The sequence below is a fragment of the Lissotriton helveticus genome, chromosome 8 (assembly GCF_964261635.1).
Source record: "Lissotriton helveticus chromosome 8, aLisHel1.1, whole genome shotgun sequence".
NCBI classification, from domain to species: Eukaryota; Metazoa; Chordata; class Amphibia; order Caudata; family Salamandridae; genus Lissotriton; species Lissotriton helveticus.
Genome location: NC_136069.1, coordinates 152,310,101 through 152,322,532, shown reverse-complemented (window position 1 = coordinate 152,322,532; position 12,432 = coordinate 152,310,101). Strand labels below are relative to the sequence as shown.

The 12,432-nt window shown below is 41.1% G+C and overlaps 1 protein-coding gene across 1 annotated transcript in view; it reads left to right on the top strand.

The window, feature by feature from the left end:
* LOC144772456 (uncharacterized) overlaps positions 1 to 12,432 on the top strand; it is an 81,629-nt gene that overhangs the window by 42,857 nt on the left and 26,340 nt on the right. Inside the window, exon 2 of the mRNA XM_078656792.1 lies at positions 910 to 1,062. Within this exon, the coding sequence (XP_078512918.1) occupies positions 910 to 1,062 (153 nt within the window). The remainder of the gene's footprint in view (positions 1 to 909; positions 1,063 to 12,432) is intronic.

Genomic DNA, 12,432 nt, shown 5'->3' with positions numbered 1-12,432 from the left:
GCGTATTTCTCATAAGAGTTTCAATGTCTGTAAAGAGTGTGGTACAGAATAAAATCTCTCCATCGAGTAAACACTGTTTACAGTACCCACTTTTCCACTCATATCAACTTCATTTCTCAATGTAGGTTCGGTGACTGTGAGGGGTTTGATACAGATAAAGGCTGACCGTAGTAGAGAGTTAGTTTTGGAATAGAAGTTGAGTATCTTGAGGAATTTATTTTTTTCTGAACAGTTGAATACAAATTAAACAACATATGCAGTAAGGATTTGCCATATATTTGTGGTTAATTGGTAATGTAAACTAGGCTACCTGTGAAGTGTATGGTATAGGGTCAATGTTGCACATAACACAAACTTGCTACACTCTAAATTTACCCATACTGTTTGTTGTATATAAAAAAAGGTATTGACTGGTCAATGATTTATTGAGTGTTGTTAGGCAATAACGAGCTGTGGGTACTGGCCCACACCGCCTCCTCAAAGAAGCCCTGGACTGCTTTGCTGCACTATCCTCAGGGAGTCACATGCTACAATGGGGCACTTAGTTCCCAGTAAAGAGAAATTGGTAGACGTCTTACTTGTGAAAGACTCATATCCTTCACTGCTAATAATCCAGTTTCTTACAATAACTATCTATGGGACCCTCATCAAAACACGCAATTGCAGAGTGCATGCTCTCAGGTAAAACGTAAACTCCAGATTCTGTAATTATCTAACTTCACTTCTCTCAGATGTAGCCAGATTTTCACAGAGTAGCAAAGGGCAAGCAAAGGGCAGCAATTGCTTTTCCTAGCTACACCTAATTGAGATCCATGGCCTTAACCTTTTTGCACCACTGGTAAGCCAGACTGCTTATTCTTACAAAGCCTAAATGGGTGTATTGCTCATTTTACCGTTTTGTCTTTCAAGATTCAAGCCATCACAAAGAATGTTTGGTGGCTACAAGTGACAGAAGAGAGTGTGGTTATCCGGGAATAAGTGCAAAGGAGTGCAAGAAGCGATGCTGCTGCTATGATCCAAAAGTAGCAGGCACCCTTTGGTGCTTCCATTCCAACAAAGAAGGTACTATCTATATGGGGTGAATGATATTTCTCTAGCTATTCAGTTTAATATCTGTTCTTAAGAATGTCTCTCTTGCATTGACTTTCCTCATCTTCTCTCTATATCAGGTGGAAAATGTATGTTCTCTCACATTGATTCATTGCTAAGTGTTTCAATGAAAATGTTTCTCCAAAATAATTTTCTCAAAGCACATTTTTCTTGTAAAAGAATGTATACAAAATTGCTGTTTGTCTATATCAGTTCTGCAGAGCATCATAATTATTATATCTCTGTGCATCAACAGCTCACTGTAAAACACCACTTCCCAATTGTATCCTTGCTTCCTCAAAATGTGTGCACTGTATGCAATAAAGATACACCAGATTCTGATTTGAATATTTTAAATTATCTTCTCATAAATACCAAAATATTTGATTAATTTAGAAAACCTTATATTGCACAAGTCACTGGTGGCTATGGACTTCTCCAAATTTAATTCATCTTTGTTAAGGATAATAGCTGATATAATTAGGATTGATAGTTCCTTATCCAACTTATGATAGGGATGGCAACAAAGCAGCACATGCTGCACAAACTTCCCATCATTGATTTAAATCAAATGATTAAAAAGAGTGAATGAGCACAAGTTTAGAAATAGATTAAAATATTTAAAATATTCAATAACAATCAGTGATGGTTGGCTAGTACAAAACAAAGGCCCTCATTATGATGTTGGGCGATAAGCCATCTGACAGCTCGTCAGAGGTTTTCCGAGCGACTTCATAAGTCAAATGTTACACGCTGGTGCAAGTCATGAGAATTTGAATTGAATATGGGTCAATCACGAGTGGATGACCCTTCAATATTCCTTCAATTTGCTGAATACTTAGGCTTACCACTGCAACCGCCTTGAGACAACGAGTAACGCTGTGGCTCAAAAATATTCTATGGGGCGCTCACACTCCCCATGCATTTGCGTCAAAACAGACACAACACACCCATCTTCATCACCCTTTGGTTTCGGGTCATTGACATCAGTGTGCATCAGCCTCAAAGAGTTTGGGATCAACTGTCGGCAGTAGACAATCATGCCCAAGAACATTTGTCTGAAATGTTATATTAAGGACTGTTTCATTGCATTTATGGGACACCTGCCTGATTCCCTTCTCAATCTGATGTCCCAGATACATACCCTCTTTCTGACAGTACTGCTGCCTACAAACATCGTTTATTATCGATGCAATGAGATCATAAATATAATGAGTCACGGTTGAGCTACATGGTCGTTTCAGAGTTTCTAGGTTCTTTTATATTCTGATTGAAATAGAACAGGCTCGCTGTATACCCTTGAAGAATGCAACCCTACACAAGAGTATTCTTTTGGAACTGAAACGCAAAGAAAAACTGGCTTCCTTCATGAAGGGGAGCTGAGAAGAATGCTTGTCAACGGTCAATGACAGTTGGAGATTGAATCAGAACCAATAGTAAAAAGATAATAACACTTAGAAATGAGCTTTTGCATACATGACACTCATACGTTGCACCCATGAAGGAAACCACTAACGTGCAACGAGTAGAAGCAGCACATATAGAAGTATCAAATCATCATATTTAGTGATTGTTTGTGTGCAGGAAGGGACACCATCTTGCACATAAACATCCATCAATGGCTTTTTTCTCTTTCTATGTGTTACTTCTATGTGCGGTGCAGAATGCATCACACATAGAAAAAGCAAAAACAAGGAGAAATAAAAGCATTTCTCCTTGTGCACCATTCTAACTCTTGCTCTTGCACAGTGTTAGTTTTTAGCGCTGCCACAGATTTACTCCTCCTTGTAAATCTTGAGCAGCGTCAAAAGCAATGGGTGCTGAGGTGGTGTAAGGTTGCTTTGTAACTGTGGAGAAGAACATATCACCATTAGAACGTTGCTAAAAGTGACGTTCAGGTGGCGATTTGGCTCTTAGTCATCGCGGGGTCTGTACCTCACTTTGTAGGTTAACTGGTGGAGTTACAGTGGTTGTGTGACCTCCCACCACAGGGGTTGTGAAAGCCTCTCTATGGGGTGGGCCTGACACTATCACATTGGGCTTTTCTGTGAGATCCTGAGGAATGCTCGGAAGGGTCTGACTCTTTGGCCGCATTAAGGGAATCATTCGGTGTTACCGATGAGCCTGAAATACCCATTGCTATGGGTGTCTAGGTCTGAGCAAGAGGTGAAAATGTGGACTCTTAGCAATTTAGGGGAGTTCTTACTTCTGGAGTGTTCACAGTAATTGTTCAGTTTCAACTGCTTGTGCTATAGCACTTGGTGCGGTTGTTTCATCTTATGGGGTGATCTTAATCTAAGGATCTCATATATGAAGGCATCTTTCGCCTCTCTCTATACTTCTGCCTCGTCCTTACATTTCTTTTTCTCAGTAGGTTTTTCCTTTTCTATTACCTTGCCTTCTATCAGTGAGTAAGCTCTAATTGTTTCAGTCACTCCCTCCCTCTACTTCTTTTGCCTCTCAACATCCTGGGCATTTATCCACGAATAAACCTTGTTTTGGATTTTTAATGCAAACTTCTTCCTTTTTTCCTCATTTGCAACTAGTACCAAAATATTCAGGGCCTCAGACTGTCTGGGTCTAGGCTGAAGTCTCATGTCATGCATTCTCCGCATAACATTTTTGATTCTGGAAATGTGGAAGGTCCAGCTCAATGGTAGTCATAATTCCCCATCCTTGAACATCTATTTGTGCCAAAGGCACGTCTATAGCCCTTTTTTGCTGCCATTTTCCTAGTTGGAGTACCTTCTAGTGGGAAGTGCTCTTCATTAGTTACATCTCTCTTTTCAAAAAAGGATTTCCTATTCTGATAGTGTTTTCAGTCACTCCTTGTCACAATTTCACACAGCTTCTGTACAATTGCGTTAACGATCTGCCTACCAATACTAGCATGTTGTGGCCAGAGGTCACCTTATTGCAGTGCGACTTTAGTTTCTGTGAGCCAATCCCTGCACGACACCAAATGAATACTGCCAAGCTCGTCTGAACTCTTTTCACCATGATTAACATTTATTCTGATTCACATAATCAGAAAAGTTCTACAGTACTAAGAAGACTACTTGCTTCCACACACCAGCAGACAATCGCCCTGCAGGCTTTGCTGTACTCAGCAGCGTAGTTACTCTTGTGCACCAAAGCAATGAACTGCCACTGAGCTCAATTAATACACTTGCACAATAGAAATGTTACATACCTATTTTGGTATAGCTGATAGCGCATCAACTTAGCAGACAGTTCAACAATTCAACAAATGTAATTAATGCAACTTTCTTCAACTTAAATGCAATAACTGCCGTCCAGGTATTTGAGCCACATAGTAATTCAATAAAAAATCTGTCATCTTTATTCCACCACATTGTACCTACTACAAATCCCAACATTTATTGCCTTAAACCTCACTTCTCATTTGCCCAGTGTATGCGCATAAATCAATATATTGATACTCATGTCTTCCTTCTTCGGGTTACCGCTACCTTGTTGTTAGCAACTAGGACCGGGTTGGGCAGGGTGAATTTGAATCTCTGCATGATACTGCCTGAACCACAAAAGTAGACCCATTAGTTCTATAGCCAAATGGGTTAATTTAATGTTGAGCATATCCAATCAGAATCATAAGCTCTGCTACCAGATCTGTCAGCACACAAATCTCTTTTAACTTATCTTACCCTCAATCAATCAATCAGGGGGGTTTCTAAAGCACACTACTCACCCTTGAGGGTCTAAGGGTGCTGGGGGAGGGAGGGCGGCGGCTACGGGTCAGTCGAAGAGCAAGGTCTTGAAGTTCTTCCTGAACGCTTGCAGAGTTGGGGAGCATCTGATGTTGACAGGGAGCTCATTCCAGGCCTTTGCTGCGATGTAGGAGAAAGCCCACCCACCAGTTCTGCTTCTGCGGATGCGGGGAACCTCTGCCAGGGAGAGGTCGGCTGAGCGGAGGTTCCTCATGGGTACGTGGAAGGATAGTCCTCGCTGAGGTATTTTGGTCCGATGTTGTTGAGGGATTTGTAGGCGTGTGTGAGAAGTTTGAAGGTGACCCTCTATTCGATGTGGAGCCAGTGGAGGCCTCCTAGCATGCTGGGTCATGTGCTCGTGGTACGGTGTCCCAAGGACGAGTCTGACTGCAGTGTTCTGTATGGTTTGGAGTTTGTGTAGAAGAATTTTGTTGATTCCGGCGTAGAGGGCGTTGCTGTAGTCCAGTCTGCTGGTGATGAGTGTGTGGGTGACAGTCTTTCTGCAGGCAGGGGGATCCATTTGAAGGTATTCGGGAGGATGCAGAGGCAGTTGTAACTGGTGAGGCAATGGCATTGACCTGGCAGTTCATGGAGGGAGAGGAGTTCAGGATGATGCCGAGGTTCCGAGCATGGTCTGTTGGGGTGGGTGGGCTCCAGAGGGTGGGGGCCACCAGGTGTTGTCCCAGGCGGTAGTGTACGGTTCAAGGATGAGGACCTCGGTTTTCTGAATTAAGCTTCAGGCAGCTGTCCTTCATTTGGGCTGCTACGTTCTTCATTCCTTCCTGGAAACAGAGTCTGGCGTCTTCGTTATTCTTCATGAGCGAGAGGATTAGCTGAGAGTCGTCGGCTTAGGATACGATGTGTAGTCCCTGCTGTCTGTAGATGGCGGCGAGGAGGCCATGTAGATGTTGAAGAGCGTGGGGCTGAGTGATGATCCCTGGGGTACTACGCAGCTGATTTCCATGGGTTTGGAGAGGAAAGGGGGGGAGTCGGATCCTATGGGTTCTGTCAGAGAGAAAGGATTGGATCCTGTTGAGGGCGGCTCCTTTTATTCCCACGTCGTGTAGTCTGGCTGCGAGGGTGCTGTGTGAGACGGTGTCTAAAGCTGGGGAGAGGTCTAGAAGTATGAGGGCTGCGGTGTGTCCTTGGTCCAGTAGCATGGGAATGTCGTTGGTGGTGGTGAGGAGGGCGTTTTCGGTGCTGTGGTTGCTGTGGAATCGCGATTGGGAGGAGTCTAGGATGGAGTTCTCTTCTATGAAGGCTGAGCATGTCAATGGCCCAGACCAAGAGCATCGTAGTACCTACCCGGACATTGGTGCTCCTTGACTTGGCTCTTCTTTATCTTGTGTAAGACCCAGTAATGAAATAAGAGTGTGACGTCTATTCAGGTGACAAGAATTGTAACACTGTATACATGGCAGTCTAGGACAGCTAGGTTGTCGTTGGTTAGGTATATATAATTCCCAAAGACTGTGTAAGCTCACAATTCTCTGTTAGAACAAAGGCAGTGACAATTCAAAATGGAAGACAATACCATTGCAGTTATGTTGGCGCGACCTTGATTTCAAGCAGCTTAGAAGCTTGAGAAAAATAGAACAAAGTTCACAACTGCATTGAATTTAAAATTTGTAGACTGCTAATAATGTCACCAGAGCGACTAACAATTGTTATACTAGAGGATTTGCTAGACCCAAGGCTCCATCGCTTTCCGGTTTCACTCTTGTCTCTGCATTAATTTTAGCAATATGTTGTAATGTGCTATTTACTAATGCAGTCTCCCCACTGTGGTTCTCTGCCTGTCTGCTCAGCCTGTGGTGAGGTCATTTGGAATGTTGGGGTTGGTTTGTATGTAGCTGAGCATCAGTTGGTGTGATGGGCTGAGCAGAGAGGACCTTGCTCCTGGTGGGGCATTTCTAAGCATTATCAGGCTTTACTAAGGATCTACATATCATCTTGTATCTCAGAGCCTGATGGATTACTACATGAATAAATCTTCTATATCTAACTACAAGTCATGTCTAAGCCATCTTACATCGTTTTAACACTGGCGACGATTTAAAAAGAACCCATATGAGCTACCTTGGAAAGATTTGACTTTTGAATCTGAAGTAGATGAAGAAGTGCTTTTAAAAAGGATTTAAAGATTTGGAACTTAAAGACTTAAAGACTTCAAGTAAGTGGAATGGATGGAACTAGGCACCCCATATGCCCCACCAGTGACCCTGTCAACGGTCGCCCTCAACGAAAGGTGTCAGTTTCTTCCCAGTTTAAGACTATTTAAATACAGTTTTTGGACAGTCTTGACATGAATTCTTAAGTCTTGATTGAGCTGTGCTGTGAATTCTTTTGGTAGCTAAATTTTGATCACAGCTATTCTAGAGAGAGTAACCTAACTTACAACTGCAATAAGAGAGACACTGCTGTTTATTTTTGTATGAGTAACCCTAAGGATTTGAAGTGTCACGATATAGCAGCAGTGTTGGAGGTCCCGGCTGTTTTAAAAGAAAAACGGCAAAGTTTCTTCCTTGTGTTTGATCTGGAGCTGTCTTGAAGAAGTACGTTTTGGCAGACAGCAGCTGAGAGGAATTAAGCTTGTTTTCCACCGTATTACTCAAAGACATTACTGCGGGGGGACAACGACGTGTTCTGGGTGATTTGTACTGTTTTCCTCATTTTGATGGGTCTGTTTGCACCACGTTATTTCAGTTTTTATTTTTGGCAGCAATTGACACTTGGCATACAGTAATGTGAAATTGTATATTAATCTAAATTTGAAGCGCATTTAATCAACTCTCTGTTTAACTGTCAGGATGGAGTTTAAAAATGAAGCGCGTGTCGTGCACAGCACGCGCAATCTTACATGCATCACGGAGAGTTGAATCTTCTCCAACATTCTGGACAGCGCATTGTGATTCCTGTTCTGCCTGCATGCAGCGACGTGCTGAGAGCCACCCGACGCGCCGTCGTTTACGTACCTCCATCTTCTGGTTGTCATGGTTCCGTCATGTTCAGTCTGCTAAAATGAGTCTGCTAGAATGAATCGAGATATGGCGTCTGGACTTCCCGCCTTAATTCTTCTTCATGGAGCCACGGCCTTGATGTGATGGACTCACTTTCGATTCATAACTTTGGTTTACTTTGCCAGCCACATATTTGTCTTGGGAATACATGGATTTTTGCATTGTGTTGTTTGCAGTGATCTCAGCGAACTACAGTAAACAACTCCCTCCATACAAGTATGATCGGCGGTGACTACTTTATTTATTTCAGTTTATTTTGTTGTGTTCCTTTTCTCCATCGGGGGCAAAGTTCGAGCTCCGGTGCTTGGAAGAAAGTTGATATGTGTAGTCTAACATTGCCGCAATGATTTGATTTTTTTTTCATTTGCAATTGTTTTGGCTTTAATGTTCTAAGTCCAGTCTGTTGTGGTCGTGCAATTCTTGTGTTCACTGGGCAAAAGCATTTTTTTTTTTTAATAGTTATCTACACAGTTTTGTTGTGTGCATGTTGGGTTGTACCTTTCAAAGGGTGGTGTGTAACTTCAAGAGGTCACTTTCTGCTTAGTTTGTTTTGCACGTTTATTTTTAGGACTGTTTGGGATTCCTATAGTTTAGCGAATGTGTCATGGGTTAAAAGATACCTTGCTTTTTCTTTCGGTCTAAGGTTACCCTAAGTTTTTGATTTGCCTGGTTATGTATTCATGTTATATAGGCTGTGTGTGTTCTGACAAATACTTATGTGGGGTTAAGGGATACCCTAGCTTTTTGGTTGCTTTGTCGTATGTTTTTTTAGACTACATAGACTGTGTGTGACGGGTACACACGTGGAGAGTTACCTCTAGTGTAGTGTAACTTCTCTCTTCAGTTTTGTTTATACCCTTTGTTTTTGGATTCTCTGAGTTTATTCATACTCATTGTATGATTCGGGTGTGTTTTGGGTTAAAAGGATACCCTAGTTTTGTTTTGGGTTAAGGGATACCCTAGTTTTTCAAGTTTTGTCTTGTGTTACATACACATTACTTAGACTGTGTGTGACGGGTACACACCTGGGGGGTTACTTCTGCTGTGTGTAACTTTCCCTATCAGTTTTGCTATTGTATTTTACCCTTGGTTTTTGAGATTTGTGCAGCACTTTAGGAAATTGGTGCGGTTTTGGTTTTTTTTGCTAAAATTTTTTGTTTTGATCATTTTTTAGGAGAAGAATTTAAGGATGTATTACAATGGTTTGGTGGTGCGTCCTCTTCTTCTCCCTGTCAAAAGTGTGTTTACCATCTGGATGCATTTTTGTGTTTATGATTGTTATTAAGGGAGAAGGATGTGTTATATATTGTTTTAATGCATTCTTCTTATCCTGACTAGTGTGGGGGAAGGATGTGTTATATATTGTTTTAATGCATTCTTCTTTTCCTGACTTGAAGGATGGGTTATATATTGTTTTAATGCATTCTTCTTTTCCTGACTTCTATATTTTCTGTATTTTATCTGCTTCTATTTCTGACTTGTGTTTTCTCTTTCCTGACTTGCGCTTTTGTTTTTCCATTCCAGACTCCTGTATTTAATCTTCTTCTATTTCGTGATTTTATCTTCTTCTGTTTCGTTTGAATGTTTTGATTATTAAAAGGGGAGATATGTTTTAATGTGCTATTTACTAATGCAGTCTCCCCACTGTGGTTCTCTGCCTGTCTGCTCAGCCTGTGGTGAGGTCATTTGGAATGTTGGGGTTGGTTTGTATGTAGCTGAGCATCAATTGGTGTGATGGGCTGAGCAGAGAGGACCTTGCTCCTGGTGGGGCATTTCTAAGCATTATCAGGCTTTACTAAGGATCTACATATCATCTTGTATCTCAGAGCCTGATGGATTACTACATGAATAAATCTTCTATATCTAACTACAAGTCATGTCTAAGCCATCTTACATCGTTTTAACACTGGCGACGATTTAAAAAGAACCCATATGAGCTACCTTGGAAAGATTTGACTTTTGAATCTGAAGTAGATGAAGAAGTGCTTTTAAAAAGGATTTAAAGATTTGGAACTTAAAGACTTAAAGACTTCAAGTAAGTGGAATGGATGGAACTAGGCACCCCATATGCCCCACCAGTGACCCTGTCAACGGTCGCCCTCAACGAAAGGTGTCAGTTTCTTCCCAGTTTAAGACTATTTAAATACAGTTTTTGGACAGTCTTGACATGAATTCTTAAGTCGTGATTGAGCTGTGCTGTGAATTCTTTTGGTAGCTAAATTTTGATCACAGCTATTCTAGAGAGAGTAACCTAACTTACAACTGCAATAAGAGAGACACTGCTGTTTATTTTTGTATGAGTAACCCTAAGGATTTGAAGTGTCACGATATAGCAGCAGTGTTGGAGGTCCCGGCTGTTTTAAAAGAAAAACGGCAAAGTTTCTTCCTTGTGTTTGATCTGGAGCTGTCTTGAAGAAGTACGTTTTGGCAGACAGCAGCTGAGAGGAATTAAGCTTGTTTTCCACCGTATTACTCAAAGACATTACTGCGGGGGGACAACGACGTGTTCTGGGTGATTTGTACTGTTTTCCTCATTTTGATGGGTCTGTTTGCACCACGTTATTTCAGTTTTTATTTTTGGCAGCAATTGACACTTGGCATACAGTAATGTGAAATTGTATATTAATCTAAATTTGAAGCGCATTTAATCAACTCTCTGTTTAACTGTCAGGATGGAGTTTAAAAATGAAGCGCGTGTCGTGCACAGCACGCGCAATCTTACATGCATCACGGAGAGTTGAATCTTCTCCAACATTCTGGACAGCGCATTGTGATTCCTGTTCTGCCTGCATGCAGCGACGTGCTGAGAGCCACCCGACGCGCCGTCGTTTACGTACCTCCATCTTCTGGTTGTCATGGTTCCGTCATGTTCAGTCTGCTAAAATGAGTCTGCTAGAATGAATCGAGATATGGCGTCTGGACTTCCCGCCTTAATTCTTCTTCATGGAGCCACGGCCTTGATGTGATGGACTCACTTTCGATTCATAACTTTGGTTTACTTTGCCAGCCACATATTTGTCTTGGGAATACATGGATTTTTGCATTGTGTTGTTTGCAGTGATCTCAGCGAACTACAGTAAACAACTCCCTCCATACAAGTATGATCGGCGGTGACTACTTTATTTATTTCAGTTTATTTTGTTGTGTTCCTTTTCTCCATCGGGGGCAAAGTTCGAGCTCCGGCGCTTGGAAGAAAGTTGATATGTGTAGTCTAACATTGCCGCAATGATTTGATTTTTTTTTCATTTGCAATTGTTTTGGCTTTAATGTTCTAAGTCCAGTCTGTTGTGGTCGTGCAATTCTTGTGTTCACTGGGCAAAAGCATTTTTTTTTTTTAATAGTTATCTACACAGTTTTGTTGTGTGCATGTTGGGTTGTACCTTTCAAAGGGTGGTGTGTAACTTCAAGAGGTCACTTTCTGCTTAGTTTGTTTTGCACGTTTATTTTTAGGACTGTTTGGGATTCCTATAGTTTAGCGAATGTGTCATGGGTTAAAAGATACCTTGCTTTTTCTTTCGGTCTAAGGTTACCCTAAGTTTTTGATTTGCCTGGTTATGTATTCATGTTATATAGGCTGTGTGTGTTCTGACAAATACTTATGTGGGGTTAAGGGATACCCTAGCTTTTTGGTTGCTTTGTCGTATGTTTTTTTAGACTACATAGACTGTGTGTGACGGGTACACACGTGGAGAGTTACCTCTAGTGTAGTGTAACTTCTCTCTTCAGTTTTGTTTATACCCTTTGTTTTTGGATTCTCTGAGTTTATTCATACTCATTGTATGATTCGGGTGTGTTTTGGGTTAAAAGGATACCCTAGTTTTGTTTTGGGTTAAGGGATACCCTAGTTTTTCAAGTTTTGTCTTGTGTTACATACACATTACTTAGACTGTGTGTGACGGGTACACACCTGGGGGGTTACTTCTGCTGTGTGTAACTTTCCCTATCAGTTTTGCTATTGTATTTTACCCTTGGTTTTTGAGATTTGTGCAGCACTTTAGGAAATTGGTGCGGTTTTGTTTTTTTTTGCTAAAATTTTTTGTTTTGATCATTTTTTAGGAGAAGAATTTAAGGATGTATTACAATGGTTTGGTGGTGCGTCCTCTTCTTCTCCCTGTCAAAAGTGTGTTTACCATCTGGATGCATTTTTGTGTTTATGATTGTTATTAAGGGAGAAGGATGTGTTATATATTGTTTTAATGCATTCTTCTTATCCTGACTAGTGTGGGGGAAGGATGTGTTATATATTGTTTTAATGCATTCTTCTTTTCCTGACTTGAAGGATGGGTTATATATTGTTTTAATGCATTCTTCTTTTCCTGACTTCTATATTTTCTGTATTTTATCTGCTTCTATTTCTGACTTGTGTTTTCTCTTTCCTGACTTGCGCTTTTGTTTTTCCATTCCAGACTCCTGTATTTAATCTTCTTCTATTTCGTGATTTTATCTTCTTCTGTTTCGTTTGAATGTTTTGATTATTAAAAGGGGAGATATGTTTTAATGTGCTATTTACTAATGCAGTCTCCCCACTGTGGTTCTCTGCCTGTCTGCTCAGCCTGTGGTGAGGTCATTTGGAATGTTGGGGTTGGTTTGTATGT